Source organism: Coregonus clupeaformis, chromosome 26 (genome assembly GCF_020615455.1).
Source record: "Coregonus clupeaformis isolate EN_2021a chromosome 26, ASM2061545v1, whole genome shotgun sequence".
Classification (NCBI taxonomy): domain Eukaryota; kingdom Metazoa; phylum Chordata; class Actinopteri; order Salmoniformes; family Salmonidae; genus Coregonus; species Coregonus clupeaformis.
In genome coordinates, this window is record NC_059217.1 from 7,742,283 (window position 1) to 7,758,324 (window position 16,042).

The 16,042-nt window shown below is 43.5% G+C and overlaps 1 protein-coding gene across 1 annotated transcript in view; it reads left to right on the forward strand.

Annotated features, from left to right (window-relative positions):
- The window catches only part of LOC121540161 (sec1 family domain-containing protein 2), a 163,210-nt gene that overhangs the window by 21,656 nt on the left and 125,512 nt on the right, over window positions 1-16,042 (forward strand). The window contains exons 3-4 of the mRNA XM_041848805.1: window positions 1,523-1,650; window positions 10,881-11,056. Of these exons, the coding sequence (XP_041704739.1) occupies window positions 1,523-1,650; window positions 10,881-11,056 (304 nt within the window). The remainder of the gene's footprint in view (window positions 1-1,522; window positions 1,651-10,880; window positions 11,057-16,042) is intronic.

Genomic DNA, 16,042 nt, shown 5'->3' on the forward strand with positions numbered 1-16,042 from the left:
TTTTAACATTTGGGATCTGTGTCAGCGAACCCCCTCCTCCCGCTCTCTCTCTTCCCCCTTTTCTTTGGTTCTTTCTTTCTCTCTCTTCCTCTCTCCTTCATCCTTCTATCAGAGTAAAAAGGATCTAACCATTCTAACATTGTTGTTTTTTGTCTTTAGTCCTGAGTTTGGGTACTAACTCCTCCCTCTCTGGTGTTCACATGCTCATTAGAAGTATGCACACATCAGACTGAAGGTCACAGACACACTGGGGACAAACAGAACAGAACAGTGCAGAGGCTCTGCCATGGCGTTTGGTGGCCTTTTTATAGAACCATCAAAACACTGACACGTCTTTAAAGACTGAGGAGAGAGAAATAGAGAGATGAAATATGACGTTGGTTCAGTTGCAGAGCCTCTTTATAAGACACAATGTCAACCTCACTGAGGGTCATGATAATGAGATGTGTTTTTCTGGGGAAACGCTTGAAGCTCATTTTACTGCTTATGGCAGATGATAACCGTTCTTCTTCTTGACCTGGTGGAAATAGAGGGAAGGGTTACGGTGGAGCCAGAGATGGTCCCTTGGTCCAGGATGTGGTTTTGGTAGGTTCTGGGGATGTTGGGAAAGACTGCTCAGGGGAATGTTAACACATCTGCAGTGTTTAGGGATGATTGGGAAAGTTAATTTGTGTTTTTTCCTGTGAGTGGGGCAACGGGAGTGAACGCCCCCTTAGTACCCAGCATCCAGTGGAGGCTGCTGAGGGGAGGACGACTCATAATAATGGCTAGAATGGAGTCAGTGGAATGGTATCAAACACATCAAAGACATGGTTTCCATGTGGTTGATACCACTCCATTGACTCCATTCTAGCCATTAGTATGAGCTGTCCTCCCCTCAGCAGCCTCCACTGTCAGCATCCCCAACCTACAGGACGAGCACTCAATCACGTTCATGGTGGTGTGTACAAGAGAGTGAGAGACTTTCAAATCAAATACAATTTTATTTGTCACATGCTTCTTAAACAGCAGGTGTAGACTAACAGTGAAATGCTTACTTAAGGGTCATTTTCCAAAAATGCAAAGTTAAAGATACAAAATTAAATAAAACATGTAAATAGTGACATGAGGAATAATGACACAGTGAATAACAATAACGAGTAAAAATAACTTGGCTATATACAGGGAGTACCAGTACCGTGTCGATGTTCAATGTGTGTGTTGGGGGTGTCAGTGTAAGTATGTGTGAGTGTGTGAGTAGAGTCCAGTGCAAAAAAGGGTCAATGCAGGTAGTCCGGGTAGCCATTTGATTAGCTATTTAGCAGCCTTGTTTAGTAGTCTTATGGCTTGGGGGTAGAAGCTGTTCAGGGTCCTATAGGCTGCCTCATCGTCGTCGGTGACTTTCCCTGATTTATCGGAGTTCCCCTGCAGTATGTACAGTAGTGTGTTTAACGGTATTTGTGTGGGAATAGACATGTTGAGAGGGTTTTTCCAGTAGCAGCTGGGTGACCTAACTGATGTGTGTCGGTCCTCTACCTCTCAGGTCGTCCACGGCCAGGTTGCTATGGGAGACCATGCTGGCCAGTAAGCAGAAGGAGGCTGTGATGGAGGTCCGTAGACAGCTGGTGGAGGCCGCCAGCAAGGAGAACCTGCCAATCAAGATGAGTCTGGGTAAGGAAGGGACACATCAACCACCACCATCACACACAGACATACACTGACCACACTCACTGTTGGCACTCTCTAAATACATATATACTCTCTTACTCTCTCTCTCCCAAATCACAATGCCACAGAATACACAGACACTGTCTGATCTACGGCTGAATCATTAATAACAGAGGGGAAATGATTGCAATGAGTAAACACATAATTACGTTATTATAATATATAGTCAATCTCAGAATTTGGAAGGCATGGCATAGAGGGGAAAAAAAGGAAAATATGTTGATAGAGAGGATGGGTAAAAGACAGAGAGGGGGGATGGAGAGAGCAATGTGTCCTGCTGTTTTAACAAAGAGCTGCAGCGCCACCTACAGAGAGCTGTGGTCACTGCTTCTGCGTGTGTTTGCCCATGTGGCCACAGAGGGAATCTGAACCACACGTTGGCTTTCTGATACACACATGCAGCTCTTGAATACCTTTGTTGTTTGTTAACCCTTTAATAGGCAGCTCAACTGGGCAACCAATTTTCAATCAAATTTAACATGAATTTTGTTTGGCATATTTTATCATCTCAACCAATGCCATTTAGTTAAATGATTAAATGGTTTTCATTATCGGATTCCCATATTTTTTTCAACACGCATTCAAAGATGGTTGAAAAACAGGAAGTGAACGTGAGCAAAAACGAACCTCATTTACCACAATTGTTTTGTACTAATTGTGTATTAAATGGGAAATTACAAGTTTGTAAAATGTTGTTGACCTTTAAAACATAATTTTAAGATTAAATGATGAGTAAATTACTAATATGTTGTTTTACAATTTTAGGAACTCTCGAAAAATATGCTCTACCAGGCGGTTGAGTTGCCCATTAAAGGAATGCTATTTAGTCAAAGCTAGTGATAATGGATGATGGAGAAATATTATTATGGGACTTTTTGTTTGTGCAAATACAAAAATCTTTTCAAATCCATATCATTATTTACTGTCTGCCTGTTATTTTCAATATGTTTCACAATGTCATTCAGTACATGTCATTTTAATGGTATTCTAAGCATATAAACTGTAAACGCATTAATTTACATGGCTTTGAATATTCATATTTCGACACAATTGTATAATATTTTATTAATATTTGATATCAGTCCTCATTTAACTAGGCCTATCTTCCATTATAAGTGAATGAAGCATATAATTTTTGAGATTATTTAAAAAGTCTATGCAAATTCCAATACAACATTTGTTTACTCTAATTGGGCAACTTAACCGGCTGGTTGAGAAATTCTTCATTTATGGCCTATACTGAGGCTAAATACACATATTTTGCAGATTCTGATATTTTTTTTCTTGTTGTGCCGGTTAAAGGGTTAATGAAGCAAAGGGGTCTGAAGCGAGGGTAAAAATACTAGTAGGAATGCAGAGATGTACTCATAACACACATACACTCATACTCCAATTTGATTCATATAGGTACATGCATGAATCATATGTAGCATGCTATCTACACACACACACTGGGCTGATACAGAATGTATATTGGCATGTGGCAGGTCTGTATGCAGCAGTAATAGAGGGGCTCTGTGGTCCCACTGCTGCTGTAATCACAGAGGTAAACATGCTCCCTTAACAAGCAGGTTGGAATATGTGCCGGGGGGGTCTCACACACATGCATACAGTATGCTGCCGCCATGGTGGTTTCCTTTCACACATCTGTGTCTGAGAGCAGCACCGTCGTATCCTTCTAATCCTGGGTGGTTTGCTCTCTTATGGGTATATTTTGAAAAACACCCAGAGAGAGAGGGTAGTAAAGAGAGAGAAATATATATTTATACGAGAGGTGGAACTGGAGAATGTGAAGGGTATGGATCGAGGGAGAGGGGGTATGATAGAACGAGAGAGGGAAAGAGAGAGCGAGAGAGTGTGAAGTGTTGGTATGGCAGTAAGCTGTTGCTCCCCTCTGACTGACAGCCTGTTGACTTAGCCTGTGTCCAGGCTAGAGGGCAGTGCCAAAGCCTTGACAAACTGGATCTTTATACCTCCCTGGCAGAGGACCAAACCTTCCCTCCCCCTCCACTCCCCTCCTACCCCTCACAGCGTCCGTCCTGCCCCCACACTGTTCCCATCATGCCCACCAGCACTGTGGGACGCCACATTCTAGCCCTGCTCTAATGCCTGTGTGGTCACATGACAAGGGAGGAAACAGAGCTTTAAGATTTCACACTGACTGTTCACTCACACACACATAGTAGTATCCATCCAGACACTATACATTAACGCTTGCCAGGGCCGTAGCTACATATGAGGACACCGAGCTCCGGACCTCTGTTATTTTATTAGATTATTATTTTTTAATCAACTGAGGTGAATTAAACTACAGCAGCCAATGTGATAATGGCTGGGGTAATTTTGGCAAGTTTTTGCTGTTCTCCAAATACAGTGCCTTCAGAAAGTATTCACACCCCTTGACTTTTTTGACATTTTGTTGTGTTACATTGAGATCTTTTGTCACTGGAATTATGTTTTTCGAAATGTTTACAAATTAATAAAAAATGAAATGCTGAAATGTCTTGAGTCAATAAGTATTCACCCCCTTTGTTATGGTAAGCCTAAATAAGTTCAGGAGTAAAAATTTGCTTAGCAAGTCACATACATTTCATGGACTAATGTTTAACATGATTTTTGAATGACTACCTTATCTCTGTTCCCCACACATACAATTATCTGTAAGGTCCCTCAGTCGAGCAGTGAATTTCAAACACAGATTCAACCACAAAGACCAGGGATGTTTTCCAATGCCTCGCAAAGAAGGGCACCTATTGGTAGATTCGTAAAAAATAAAAAGCTGACATTGAATATCCCTTTGAGCATGGTGAAGTTATTAGTTACACTTTGGATGGTGTATCAATACACCCAGTCACTACAAAGATACAGGCATCCTTCCTAACTCAGTTGCCGGAGAGGAAGAAAACCGATCAGGGATTTCACCATGGTGACTTTAAAACAGTTAGAGTTTAATGGCTGTGATAGGAGAAAACTGAGGATGGATCAACAACATTGTAGTAACTCCACAATACTAATCTAATTGACAGAGTGAAAAGAAGGAAGCCTGTACAGAATAAAAACTTTCCAAAACATGGAGCTAAGCACAGGCAAAATCCTAGAGCAAAACCTGGTTCAGTCTGCTTTCCACCAGACACTGGGAGATTAATTCACCTTTCAGCAGGACAATAACCTAAAACACAAGGCAAAATCTACATTGGAGTTTCTTACCAAGGAGACATTAAATGTTCCTGAGTGGCTTTACTTACAGTTTTGACTTAGGAGAAAAAAAGAAAGAAAAAAAAACTTCACATTCATCATCTCCAACACCACCCCAACATCAACATATGTGAAAATGGCGCGTTTCTATGTTTTGTTGTAAAATAGATAGAGGAAGACGAGTGTTTCCAATTACATCATCAACAAATTAGTAGACAATTAGGAGGCAATTAATAAGCAATACCTACACATAATTGGTTAAAATCACACGATGCACACCGATGATGTAATTGGAAACACTTATCTCCCTCTATCTGTTTTACTACAAAACATAGAAATGGGCAATTTTCACATGTTGGTGTTGGAGATTATGAAGTTGATTTTTTTTTTTTTATGTTCCTTTGAAAATCTATGGCAAGACTTGAAAATGATTGTCTAGCAATGCTCATCAACCAATGTGACAGAGCTTGAAGGACTTTGAAAAGAATAATGGGCAAATATTGTACAATCCATGTGTGCAAAGCTCTTCGAGACATAACCAGAAAGACTCACAGCTCTAATCACTGCCAAAGTTGATTCTAGCATGTGTTGACTCAGGGGTGTGAATACTTATGTAAATTAGATATTTCTGTATTTCATTTTCAATAAAATTTCAAAAAACATGTTTTCACTTTGTCATTATGGGGTATTGTGTGTAAATGGGTGAGAAAAAATATATTGTATCCATTTATTAATTCATGCTGGAACACTTCAAAATGTGGAATAAGTCGATGGGTATGAATACTTTCTGAAGGCACTGTAGCATTTTAGAGTTTTTAAATTGTATAGAAATGCAGTATTACCGACCGGGCATGCTGAGTACCTGCCCAGGGGCCCCAACCTCCAGGGTGTCCCCATTTGATTTTGTTAGTAGAGTTGAAGTCGGAAGTTTACATACACTTAGGTTAGAGTCATTAAAAATCGTTTTTCAACCTCTCCACAAATTTCTTGTTAACAAACATCTACTTTGTGCATGACACAAGTCATTTTTCCAACAATTGTTTATAGACAGATTATTTAACTTATAATTCACCGTATCACAATTCCAGTGGGTCAGAAGTTTACATACACTAAGTTGACAGTGCCTTTAAACAGCTTGGAAATGTCCAAAAATGATGTCATGGCTTTAGAAGCTTCTGATAGGCTAATTGACATCATTTGAGTCAATTGGAGGTGTACCTGTGGATGTATTTCAAGGCCTACCTTCAAACTCAGTGCCTCTTTGCTTGACATCATGGGAAAATCAAAAGAAATCAGCCAAGACCTCAAAAAAAAAATGTGTAGACCTCCACAAGTCTGGTTCATCCTTGGGAGCAATTTCCAAACGCCTGAAGGTACCAGGTTCATCTGTAAAAACAATAGTACGCAAGTATAAACACCATGGGACCATGCAGCCATCATACCGCTCAGGAAGGTGACGCATTCTGTCTCCTAGAGATTAACGTACTTTGGTGCGAAAAGTGCAAATCAATCCCAGAACAACAGCAAAGGACCTTGTGAAGATGCTGGAGGAAACGGCTACAAAAGTATCTATATCCACAGTAAAACAAGTCCTATATCAACATAACCTGAAAGGCCGCTCAGCAAGGAAGAAGTCACTGCTCCAAAACTTCCATAAAAAAGCCAGACTATGGTTTGCAACTGCACATGGAGACAAAGATCGTACTTTTTGGAGAAATGTCCTCTGGTCTGATGAAACAAAAATATAACTGTTTGGCCATAATGACCATTGTTATGTTTGGAGGAAAAAGGGGTAGGCTTGCAAGCTGAAGAACTACATCCCAACCGTGAAGCACTGGGGTGGCAGTATCATGCTTTGGGGGTGCTTTGCTGCAGGAGGGACTGGTGCACTTCACAAAATGGATGGCATCATGAGGAAGGAAAATTATGTGGATATATTGAAGCAACATCTCAAGACATCAGTCAGGAAGTTAAAGCCTGGTTGCAAATGGGTCTTCCAAATGGACAATGACCCCAAGCATACTTCCAAAGTTGTGGCAAAATGGCTTAAGGACAACAAAGTCAAGGTATTGGAGTGGCAAAGCCCTAACCTCAATCCTATAGAACATTTATTGGCTGAACTGAAAAAGCGAGCAAGGAGGCCTACAAACCTGACTCAGTTACACCAGCTCTGTCAAGAGGAATGGGCCAAAATTCACCCAACTTATTGTGGGAAGCTTGTGGAAGGCTACCCGAAAATTTAAAGGCAATGCTACCAAATACTAATTGATTGTATGTCACGACTTCCGACCGAGGCTGCCTCCCCTCCTTGTTTCGGGCAGGTTTCGGCGTTCGTCGTCACAGGCTTACTAGCTGCTGCCGATCCATTTATCATCACTCCATTTGTCTTGTCTAATTAATCACACACACCTGGTCCTTATCCCCAACTAGTCATTGTATAAGTGTTCCCTCTGCTTCCTTGTCTGTGTGGGTGATTGTTTGTTGTGAGCTGTGTGTAGCTCGGTTGAGCTACCCTTACCTTGTTGTTGCCAGGGTAGTATTTTCCCCTGAGTTTTGTTGTCGCATGCTTGCACAACTGTTTATCGACGGAATAAACTCTTTGGATGCATATTACTCTCCTGCGCCTGATTCCTTCTATCACACGCATCACAGTGTATGTAAACTTCTGACCCACTGGGAATGTGATGAAAGAAATAAAAGCTGAAAGAAATCGTTCTCTCTACTATTATTCTGACATTTCAAATTCTTAAAATAGAATAATATATATAATATGCCATTATAAAGTGGTTATCCTAACTGACCTAAAACAGGGAATTTTTACTAGGATGTAATGTCAGGAATTGTGAAAAACTGAGTTTAAATGTATTTGGCTAAGGTGTATGTAAACTTCCGACTTCAATTGTAACTCTCACTCAGATATCATATTAACATGGCATAAGTCGTGTGTGCGTGTTCGTGCGTGCGTCAGTCTGAGGGCGTTCAGTGTTGTTTTTGGGTGTTTTAACTCTTGAGTTGTTTTGACAGCATTGGTTTCAGTGTGCCACTTATATGTGTGTTTATGTATGTGTGTGTGTGTGTGTGTATTTGTGTTCAACTGTGTGTGTTTGTGGGGATATGTATTTGTGTGTGGGTGTGTTTGTGTGTGCCTTTGATTGTGTGTGTATATTGCAGTGGAAGAGAAAAGTGTTGACAGGACCTGTGCTGGCTCTGTACCATATGGCCTAATTCCCCCATGTATTGTGGAATTTTTCACTTTGCAGAAATAGTTGACTATGGCAGATACTTGATTGTACACATGCACACATTTGCAGCCAAACCAATGCATCAAACAGCTATTTCCTGCTCTCCTAGCCAACCAGAACCATATCAGAAGAATCACAACACCCACATCTCGTACGGTATTAACAGGAGAAAAAGAACTAGGAGACACATTCTGTACAATTATGAACATGAGACATGCAGCTACACAATCTCTCTCTTGCTGCTTCACTCATTTATACACACACAGGTGCAGCGACGTGACTGAGCTGAGTGGAGTGTGTTGTGTGTGCTGTACTCTACTCTACTGTACAGTCTGGGAGCAGGCCCAGTGATGTGTCCATAAATAAAAGCCCCTGCTCCTTCCTCTGCTCCAGGCAGCACCCTGACTTACGAGCCAGGACTGTGAACGAGGCAAACCACTGGACACCTTCGTGCTCAGACAGTCAGTACTTCTAAGCCCCTGAGTCACACACACTCAACCAAAAATGCAAGTCATCCTCCTGGTTCAGTTTCAGGGTTAATCATGTTTGGCCCTTGACTTCGTCCCTCAGTATCTTGCGCTCTCAGGCCTATTCTATGGCTAAATTATGTTTGGCCCTGCTTGTGGTTCTCCTCCCCGTTTCTGGGCTGAGTCATGGTTGGCACATCAGGCTAAGTGATGTTTGAGTATACTGCCAGGCTTTTTACTGCCACAGTCCGAGGCTGTTGACAATAGGGTTTTCACTGTCTGGATATTCCTGGACTGGGGTCCATTCCTCAATTATGTTTTAATGTTGGAAAGGTAACCTGATTCGCTTTTGTACACGTCTTCCATTCTGCCCGTTGGTGCCACACAGAGAGCACAGCACGTAGGTTGATTTAGGACAGTGAGGAGACCACATTACCCAGCAGGCTGAGTTTCAACCGTCTTTAGCGCTGTCAACTTTACTCAGCACCAGACTGAGATGCTTTCTGGGAATAGGAGTCCTTTGTTAGGTTAACGCTGCCTGTCTAACCGTTCTTGCCGAAAACTGAAGACGTTTTATTATCCACTCCAGCATTAACCATCAGTTCTGAGACCCAAGAAAAAAATCACCTTTTCATTTATCTGACTTTCATTTGTCTTCATGTCCAGCTCCTATATTTAGCCTTACAATTAAGTGTTTCACCATTTTCTTTTTAGGACGACCAGGGCTACAAGTAAAACACAAAACAATTTGACATAAACAGTTGCATTCATGAGTTTTATTGACAATCATCAATAAAAAAGTAAGGTCCGCCGCCAAAGCAAAAACCTGATAAAAAGTAATTTATATGAAGTACAGAAATTGTTTGCTCACTGGGAAATGAATATCCAACTAGCCAGTATGGCGTTTGGAGATTGTGACAGCAACTATGTGAACTTATTACAGTATTATAGACACTACTGTATGTCCTGGGAATGTAGAAGAACCCCTTAACTCTTGTGTAGCTTGTGAGCATCATACAGCATGTGCGTGTATGTGAGAGTCTCAGCTTTTCATGGATAGCTTTTAAGTGTGTAGCTCAAACCATTCCGACTACAGACATTTTTGTAAAAAAAGACCCGGCCCGGGCCCCTTCGGGATCCACTGCTCTAGCTCAGCCCCCGTTAATCACACAGACTAATGGTTGGTATTTACGGATGTAGAAGAAATGGACTGATCCAATGGTACAACCCAGAAGTCTGTATCTCAAATACACTATGTTTAAAAGGGGTTAGACGTTGCACGTTATGGTGGGACTCATTGGTTTAATAACAACGTTGTTAAATTCAAGTCGTTACATCTAACATGACTCCATACATTATATTTTGCATTCTGGAAGGTTGTGCCCCATTTTTCCGCCTGTCTGTTTCTCCTCTAGTCATGTTTTTGGCCCCACTAAAGAAAACATTGGCCATGTAGTCCAACAGGAAATACTCCCTCATCTGTTCATTGCTCTGAACATCAACATGAAGAATTGGGCTTTATGAGGAGTTAATGTGTACCCCTCTCCTCTCACCCCCAGCCCTGGGGTCGCCCCATACCTCTGTCCGTCCCCCTTGCCTTTAACTCTAGGCTGTCCCTCCCCCACCCCATTCTTCCTGTGTCTCTGTGGATCATCCGTAGAGCGTCTTACAGTGTGAGCACTAAACCTGCTTCACTCTGCCAGCTCTGCAAATAATCAGAGACAAACTCTGATTCACATGTATTAGTCACACTCTAAGACTGCCTCACAGGATACTCTTATCGGTTGTGCATGCACGCACACACATACTCACTCACACACATTCGTCACACACTATGACATACACAAACATAGACCCTCACACTTTAGCAACAACACTTGAAGTTAGATACACACTTGCACAGAGTATACTGCATACCCAATACATGATTATGGCTGAGGTTCTCACAACCCGTCTCCTCCAAGCTTATCTCCTCTCCTCTCTCCTCTGCATGTGGAGTCTGGCTCTCAGTTTCCATACAGTGCTGTTCCCATCGGGATATTAGGAGGTGGTTATGTGTCTGTTAAGTGACTATCATCCATTAGTTCAGCTAACTTTAGCTGAACAGGCTGCCACCCCAGGTAGACTAGTATGAGCACACTAGTGTGTATGCACTGAACCATGCCATACCATGTGATCGGTTGTATGATCAACTGGTTAATTTAAGGACTATGAATATATAAATAGGAAATTCATATAATTGATGTCTGTGTTGTTGTCCCCCTTTCAGGCCGTGTGACTCCGGAGCAGCTGTGTTCCTACGTGCAGCTGTTTAAAAGTAGCTGGGGGGCGCTAGAGAGTCACTGTGGGGTGCTCCAGCTGGGCCTGGCCACCGCCCAGACCCTCCGCCACCCCACCCTGCCCCGCTGGGACGCCTGCCTGGCTTTCGAGAGACTTCTGCTGCAGGTACCACATGTACACTACACACCGATCACGGTTACACCCAACTAGGCCTAACTTTTTACGGGTATAAGGCCCTCTCCCGTCCTCCTTTCGGCAAATCCGACCATGACTCCGTCTTGCTTCTCCCTCCCTACAAACAAAAACTCGAGGGGCGTTCCGCTGTCAGTTCTGTACAGCATTGGTCCGACCAAACAGAATTCACGCTCCAAGACTGTTTTGATCACGTGGACATGAATATGTTCCGGGTCGCCTTTGGAGATGGCATCAATGAATACGCCGACTCAGTCACCGGATTCATAAACAAATGAATAGATGACGTGATACCAATAGTGTCTTTCAAAACTTATCCGAATCAAAAACCGTGGATTGATAGCAGCCTTGTAGGGAAACTGAAAAAAAGAGATGCTGTTTATAAACAGGGGAAGGTGACTGGGGACAATAGTTTGGTTAAACAGTACAAATACGACGTATGTGGCGTAACACAAGATGGCGAAACACAAGTACAGGGACAAAGTGGAGGAGGACTTCAGCAGGTCGGACACAAGGAGTATGTGGCAGGGGCTCCTAACGATCACCGATTACAAAAAGAAAGCCAGCAACATCGCGGTTACCAACGCCACCCTACTGGACAAGCTAAACACCTTTTTCTCACGATTCGAGCACAATGACCCTGAGCTGCCGAGGAGAGCCCCTGATGACAACGTGGGCTACATACTGAGGACATATGTAAGTCATTAAAACGTGTTAACCCTCGCAACAACAGCTTCTACCCCCAAGCCATTAGACTCCTGAACAGCTAATCAGACTATTTGCACCCCCACCACCACTTTTTTTCTCAACACTTTTTTGTTGTTGTTGTTTTATTTTACTTTTTTATTAGAAATAAATGCATTGTTGGTTAAGGGCTGTAAGTAAAATATTCCTGTTGTATTCGGCGCATGTGGCAAATCAGATTTGTCACTTCCGTCATCATGATGTGCTGTGAGAGGCTAGTCAAAGACCATATCACCTCCTCCCTCCCTGTGGTCCTCTGTAGCTCAATTGGTAGAGCATGGCGCTTGTAACGCCAGGGTAGTGGGTTCGATCGGAGGGACCACCCATACGTAAACATGTATGCGCACATGACTGTAAGTCGCTTTGGATAAAAGCGTCTGCTAAATGTCATATTATTTATTTATTTATTATTGATTTGATTTGATTTGAAGGCAGCCGGCCCAGACGGCATCCCTAGCCGTGCCCTCAGAGCATGTGCAGACCAGCTGGCTGTTGTGTTCTCTGACATTTTCAATCTCTCCCAAGCTCTGGCCGCTATACCCACCTGCTTCAAGATGTCCACTATCAGCCCCCCGCCCCAAGAAAGGAAAAGTAACTGAATTGAATGATTACCAACCAGTAGCAATCACTTCCGTCATCATGATGTGCTGTGTCCCCATCCCCTCCTGTATTTCCTCTATACCCACAACTGGTACGGCAACTCCACCGCCGCGGACCGCAAGGCACTTCAGAGGGTGACACGTGCAGCCGAACGCACCATAGGATGCATACTGCCTGCCCTCCAGGACACATACAACACCAGGTGTCACAGGAAGGCCAAGAAGATCATCAGGGACCCCAGCCACCCAAGCCATGCCCTGTTCTCCCCGCTTCAATCACTCAGACGCAGGCAGTACAGGAGCATCATGGCAAAAATTGGAAGACTGGCCAATAGTTTCTACCCTCAAACCATCAGACCCCCCGAACCCTGCTACTTCCCCTGTTGACATTTTCCCCTATGCACATTTTCCCCCCACACCCCCTCAACAGCACAGTTGTTGACAATTATTTTGTTTTAAGCCTTCCCCAAACCATATCCCTAACCTTAACTACTCAGAAGTAATACCTCAGCTTAACCCTTTGAGTTGTTTATGTTTTAACCCTGTAACCACGCGGAATTAACGTTCTAACTACGCAGAATTGTAGAAAATAGGGGGGGGAACCTGCTTTCCAAGAGGTGTGTTGTTTAGAGTTGTTGGGGAGACAGGAGGAGAGGAAGCAGTGTATGGGGGTGGATGTGCACATGTCAGACCATGGCGGGGTCAGGGGTTACTGGAGAAGGGGAGAGAGGGAAAGACCGAGAGACAGGACAAGAGAGGGAGAGTACGTTAAAAGGCAGACGTGTCTCATCACTCGCTCTCATCACACCTCGGACTTATAGCAGTGGTCTGCTGACAGTTTAAAAACTCTCTCACACAGAGTGGAGACAGAGCCGTAAGGCGCCATGTTCTAGAATCTTCTAATCTAATGAATACTACTCTATTCCAAAGCCATTTCCTCCTCCTCTTACCTCTCTGATTTCATAGTCTCTTTATATTCCTAAAGCTGTAAAGCTAGCAGCAGGACAGCACAGTATTTAGGAACTTATTAAAGTAAATCACGGAAAACTAAACAGGCCTGCGCCAGCCAGCGTCCCATGCCAAAGTGAAATTTGAAAACAACCTTGTAAACCTGGTTTCTCAGCTGGGCCCATGCTTATTAAAAAGGGAGGAAGATGCCGTGGCTTATTTGGTACCAGTATCCTTCGTACCACGTTAGTCATCTTTGATCCACATCAATCCACATTAGACTATGCCTGTCCTGTACCCTCCACAGTTCTCACAGTCCACTCTGCCTTCCAGCTTTAGTATCATAGTAGTCAGCAGGCTTTTATAGAAGAAAGTGGAAAATGTGTCCTCAGGTAAAAATAGATACCAGATAGGCCCAGTGATTACAATCTGATCCCAACTGTGTATTGTTGTTTCTGTTTTTAGCTGCTGTATGCGTGTTTTGTGTATGTTTCGGACCCCATTCAAAACACGTTCTTGGGAAATCAGATCTCACAATCAAGCCTTGCAGCGTGACTCGTGACGGGAGAGTTGATGTTTCCAATCAAAATTGACCAAATGTGAGCCACAGTTTTATTGAGCTATTAAGTGAAATGAGTTTCTCTGTGCTCCTCTCCCTCTCTCTGTTGATTTAATTTCACAGCTCTTGGGCTCTGGCTACAGGGTGGACACAGAGAAGGGTAATTACATTGGAAACTGCATGAGTGGATGAAATGGCTCTTTTCTCTGGCTGGTGTGGTGGTTGCTCTGAGGGGAACTGTGGGCAGAGCTGGGCACACCGTACTGATGGAGACACAGTGCCAGGCCAAGTCCCACCCTGGTGGTGGTGTAATGTTAGTTAGGCCATGGGAACGAACTGTAACCGTGTGAGAGAGTGGAGGTCCTGTGAGGTCAGGTCATACTGTGATCAGGTCGACACCTCTGACCTCCCATTCACTCAGTGGTTAACAGTAAAACATTATACGACACAAACCACCAAACAGTAGATTTACTTCTTACCTACTCACGTAAGAAAGCTTTCCCTCACTTTAGAAGTTAGTTACAGTATATTGGCATGGTTATAAAGTGTGACATATAGGGTTTTTTCAGTGATAAAAATGTGGTCTGAAGTTGTTGTAGTGAGATAGATGTGGTTGTGTAGGCTGACATGGTGGTTGTAGTGATATAGCTAGATGTGGTCAGTGTGATCGGTGGTGTTAGTTCATGGTGTTTACAGAGTTATGAAGAGGGCCGTTCAGGTACAGTAATTACCTCTCAGTAGGGCTTTACCTCAAGGTTGGGGGGGTGGGGGTAGGGTACCCACTGTGCTGGCACTGCCACGTTACCTACCAATGCTGCCACTGCCTCTGCCCCCCACTGTGTGCCATGCTGTGGATCCAGGGGCCCTGGAATGGAAGAGGGTTGGTCTGAATGGGGCAGATTGAACAGGTTTGGGTCGCACCCAGCCCACAATCACAGGGCCTGTGTGCTGCCTGGGACTAGCGCTGGACAGGGGTGGGGTATGCCTCAACAAACACTCCCTTTCACCCCTTCCCGGAACATCACATTAGTTACCTCTACGTCAACAGCCCAGACTGTTCTACTCCCAAACCATACATGTACTACATCCCTCCCATAGACAAGCTAGTGGCTGAGCCAGTTAGTGAGGGTACAGTCTCTCTGAAAGACAGTGATAAACTGAATGAACAGTAGGCCTAACTCATTAGGGAGTAGGCCCACTTTATTGAATGATAATATGAAAGGGAAAGTGACAGTCAGTCATTTCTGGTGTCTGTTGTTCATTAAGAGGCATAGCAGTAGTCAGTAGTAAGTATGTTAGCAATAGGAGAGCAGTGGAGCAGAGTATAACTAACCTCTCAACTCATCTCTGCTGGGATTAGCCCGGCCTGCCTCTCATAACATTCCAGCTTCCAGCTATTACTGATCAGAAACAAGGCTTCTGCTCTGTCTGTCCTTATGCCTCTGGGTCACATACTGGAACAACCAGCCAGATGCTTTATCCCTGTCTAATTGTCTGTGGGTTGCTATTTCTGGCTATCTGACTCAGATTACTATGTTTGTATGTATGTTTCTATTTTTACGGCGTTTATATTGTATGAATGTGCCATGAATGTATAATGTCTGCCTTTCTCTCTGTCAGACTGTCTGCCTATTTGTCTGACTGTGTATATGTTGTTTGTACATAGGTTATCAGTATCTCTGTCTGTCTGTTTGTCTGTCTGTCTGTCTGTCTGTGGCTCTGAGGTATTGTATTGGCCACTGACCCTGCAGACTGGAGTCTAGCGACCCACGCTCCTCATCAGCCTCCAGTTACAGTCTTGTCCCCCCCCCCCAAGACTCCTGACCTCTAATCCCTGAACCCTAACCCCTGACCTCTCCTGCACAGGCTCAAACCTACAGCCATGATAGGCCCTGCACAGTGTGAGTAGGCTGTGAGAAACATTTCTGCAAAATCAACGTTTTATTTTCGCTTTCAATCAGAGAAGGTTAATAAGAAGAACAATATGCAATCTAGTCTGGTTTAGTCAAATCTGGTTTACATCAACATGGCCAGTTTAGTCTAAATGTAAATATCGGTCGGGTCCTCTATACCTAGTCTCTAATCTGACCTGCATGCCACAGACAGAGG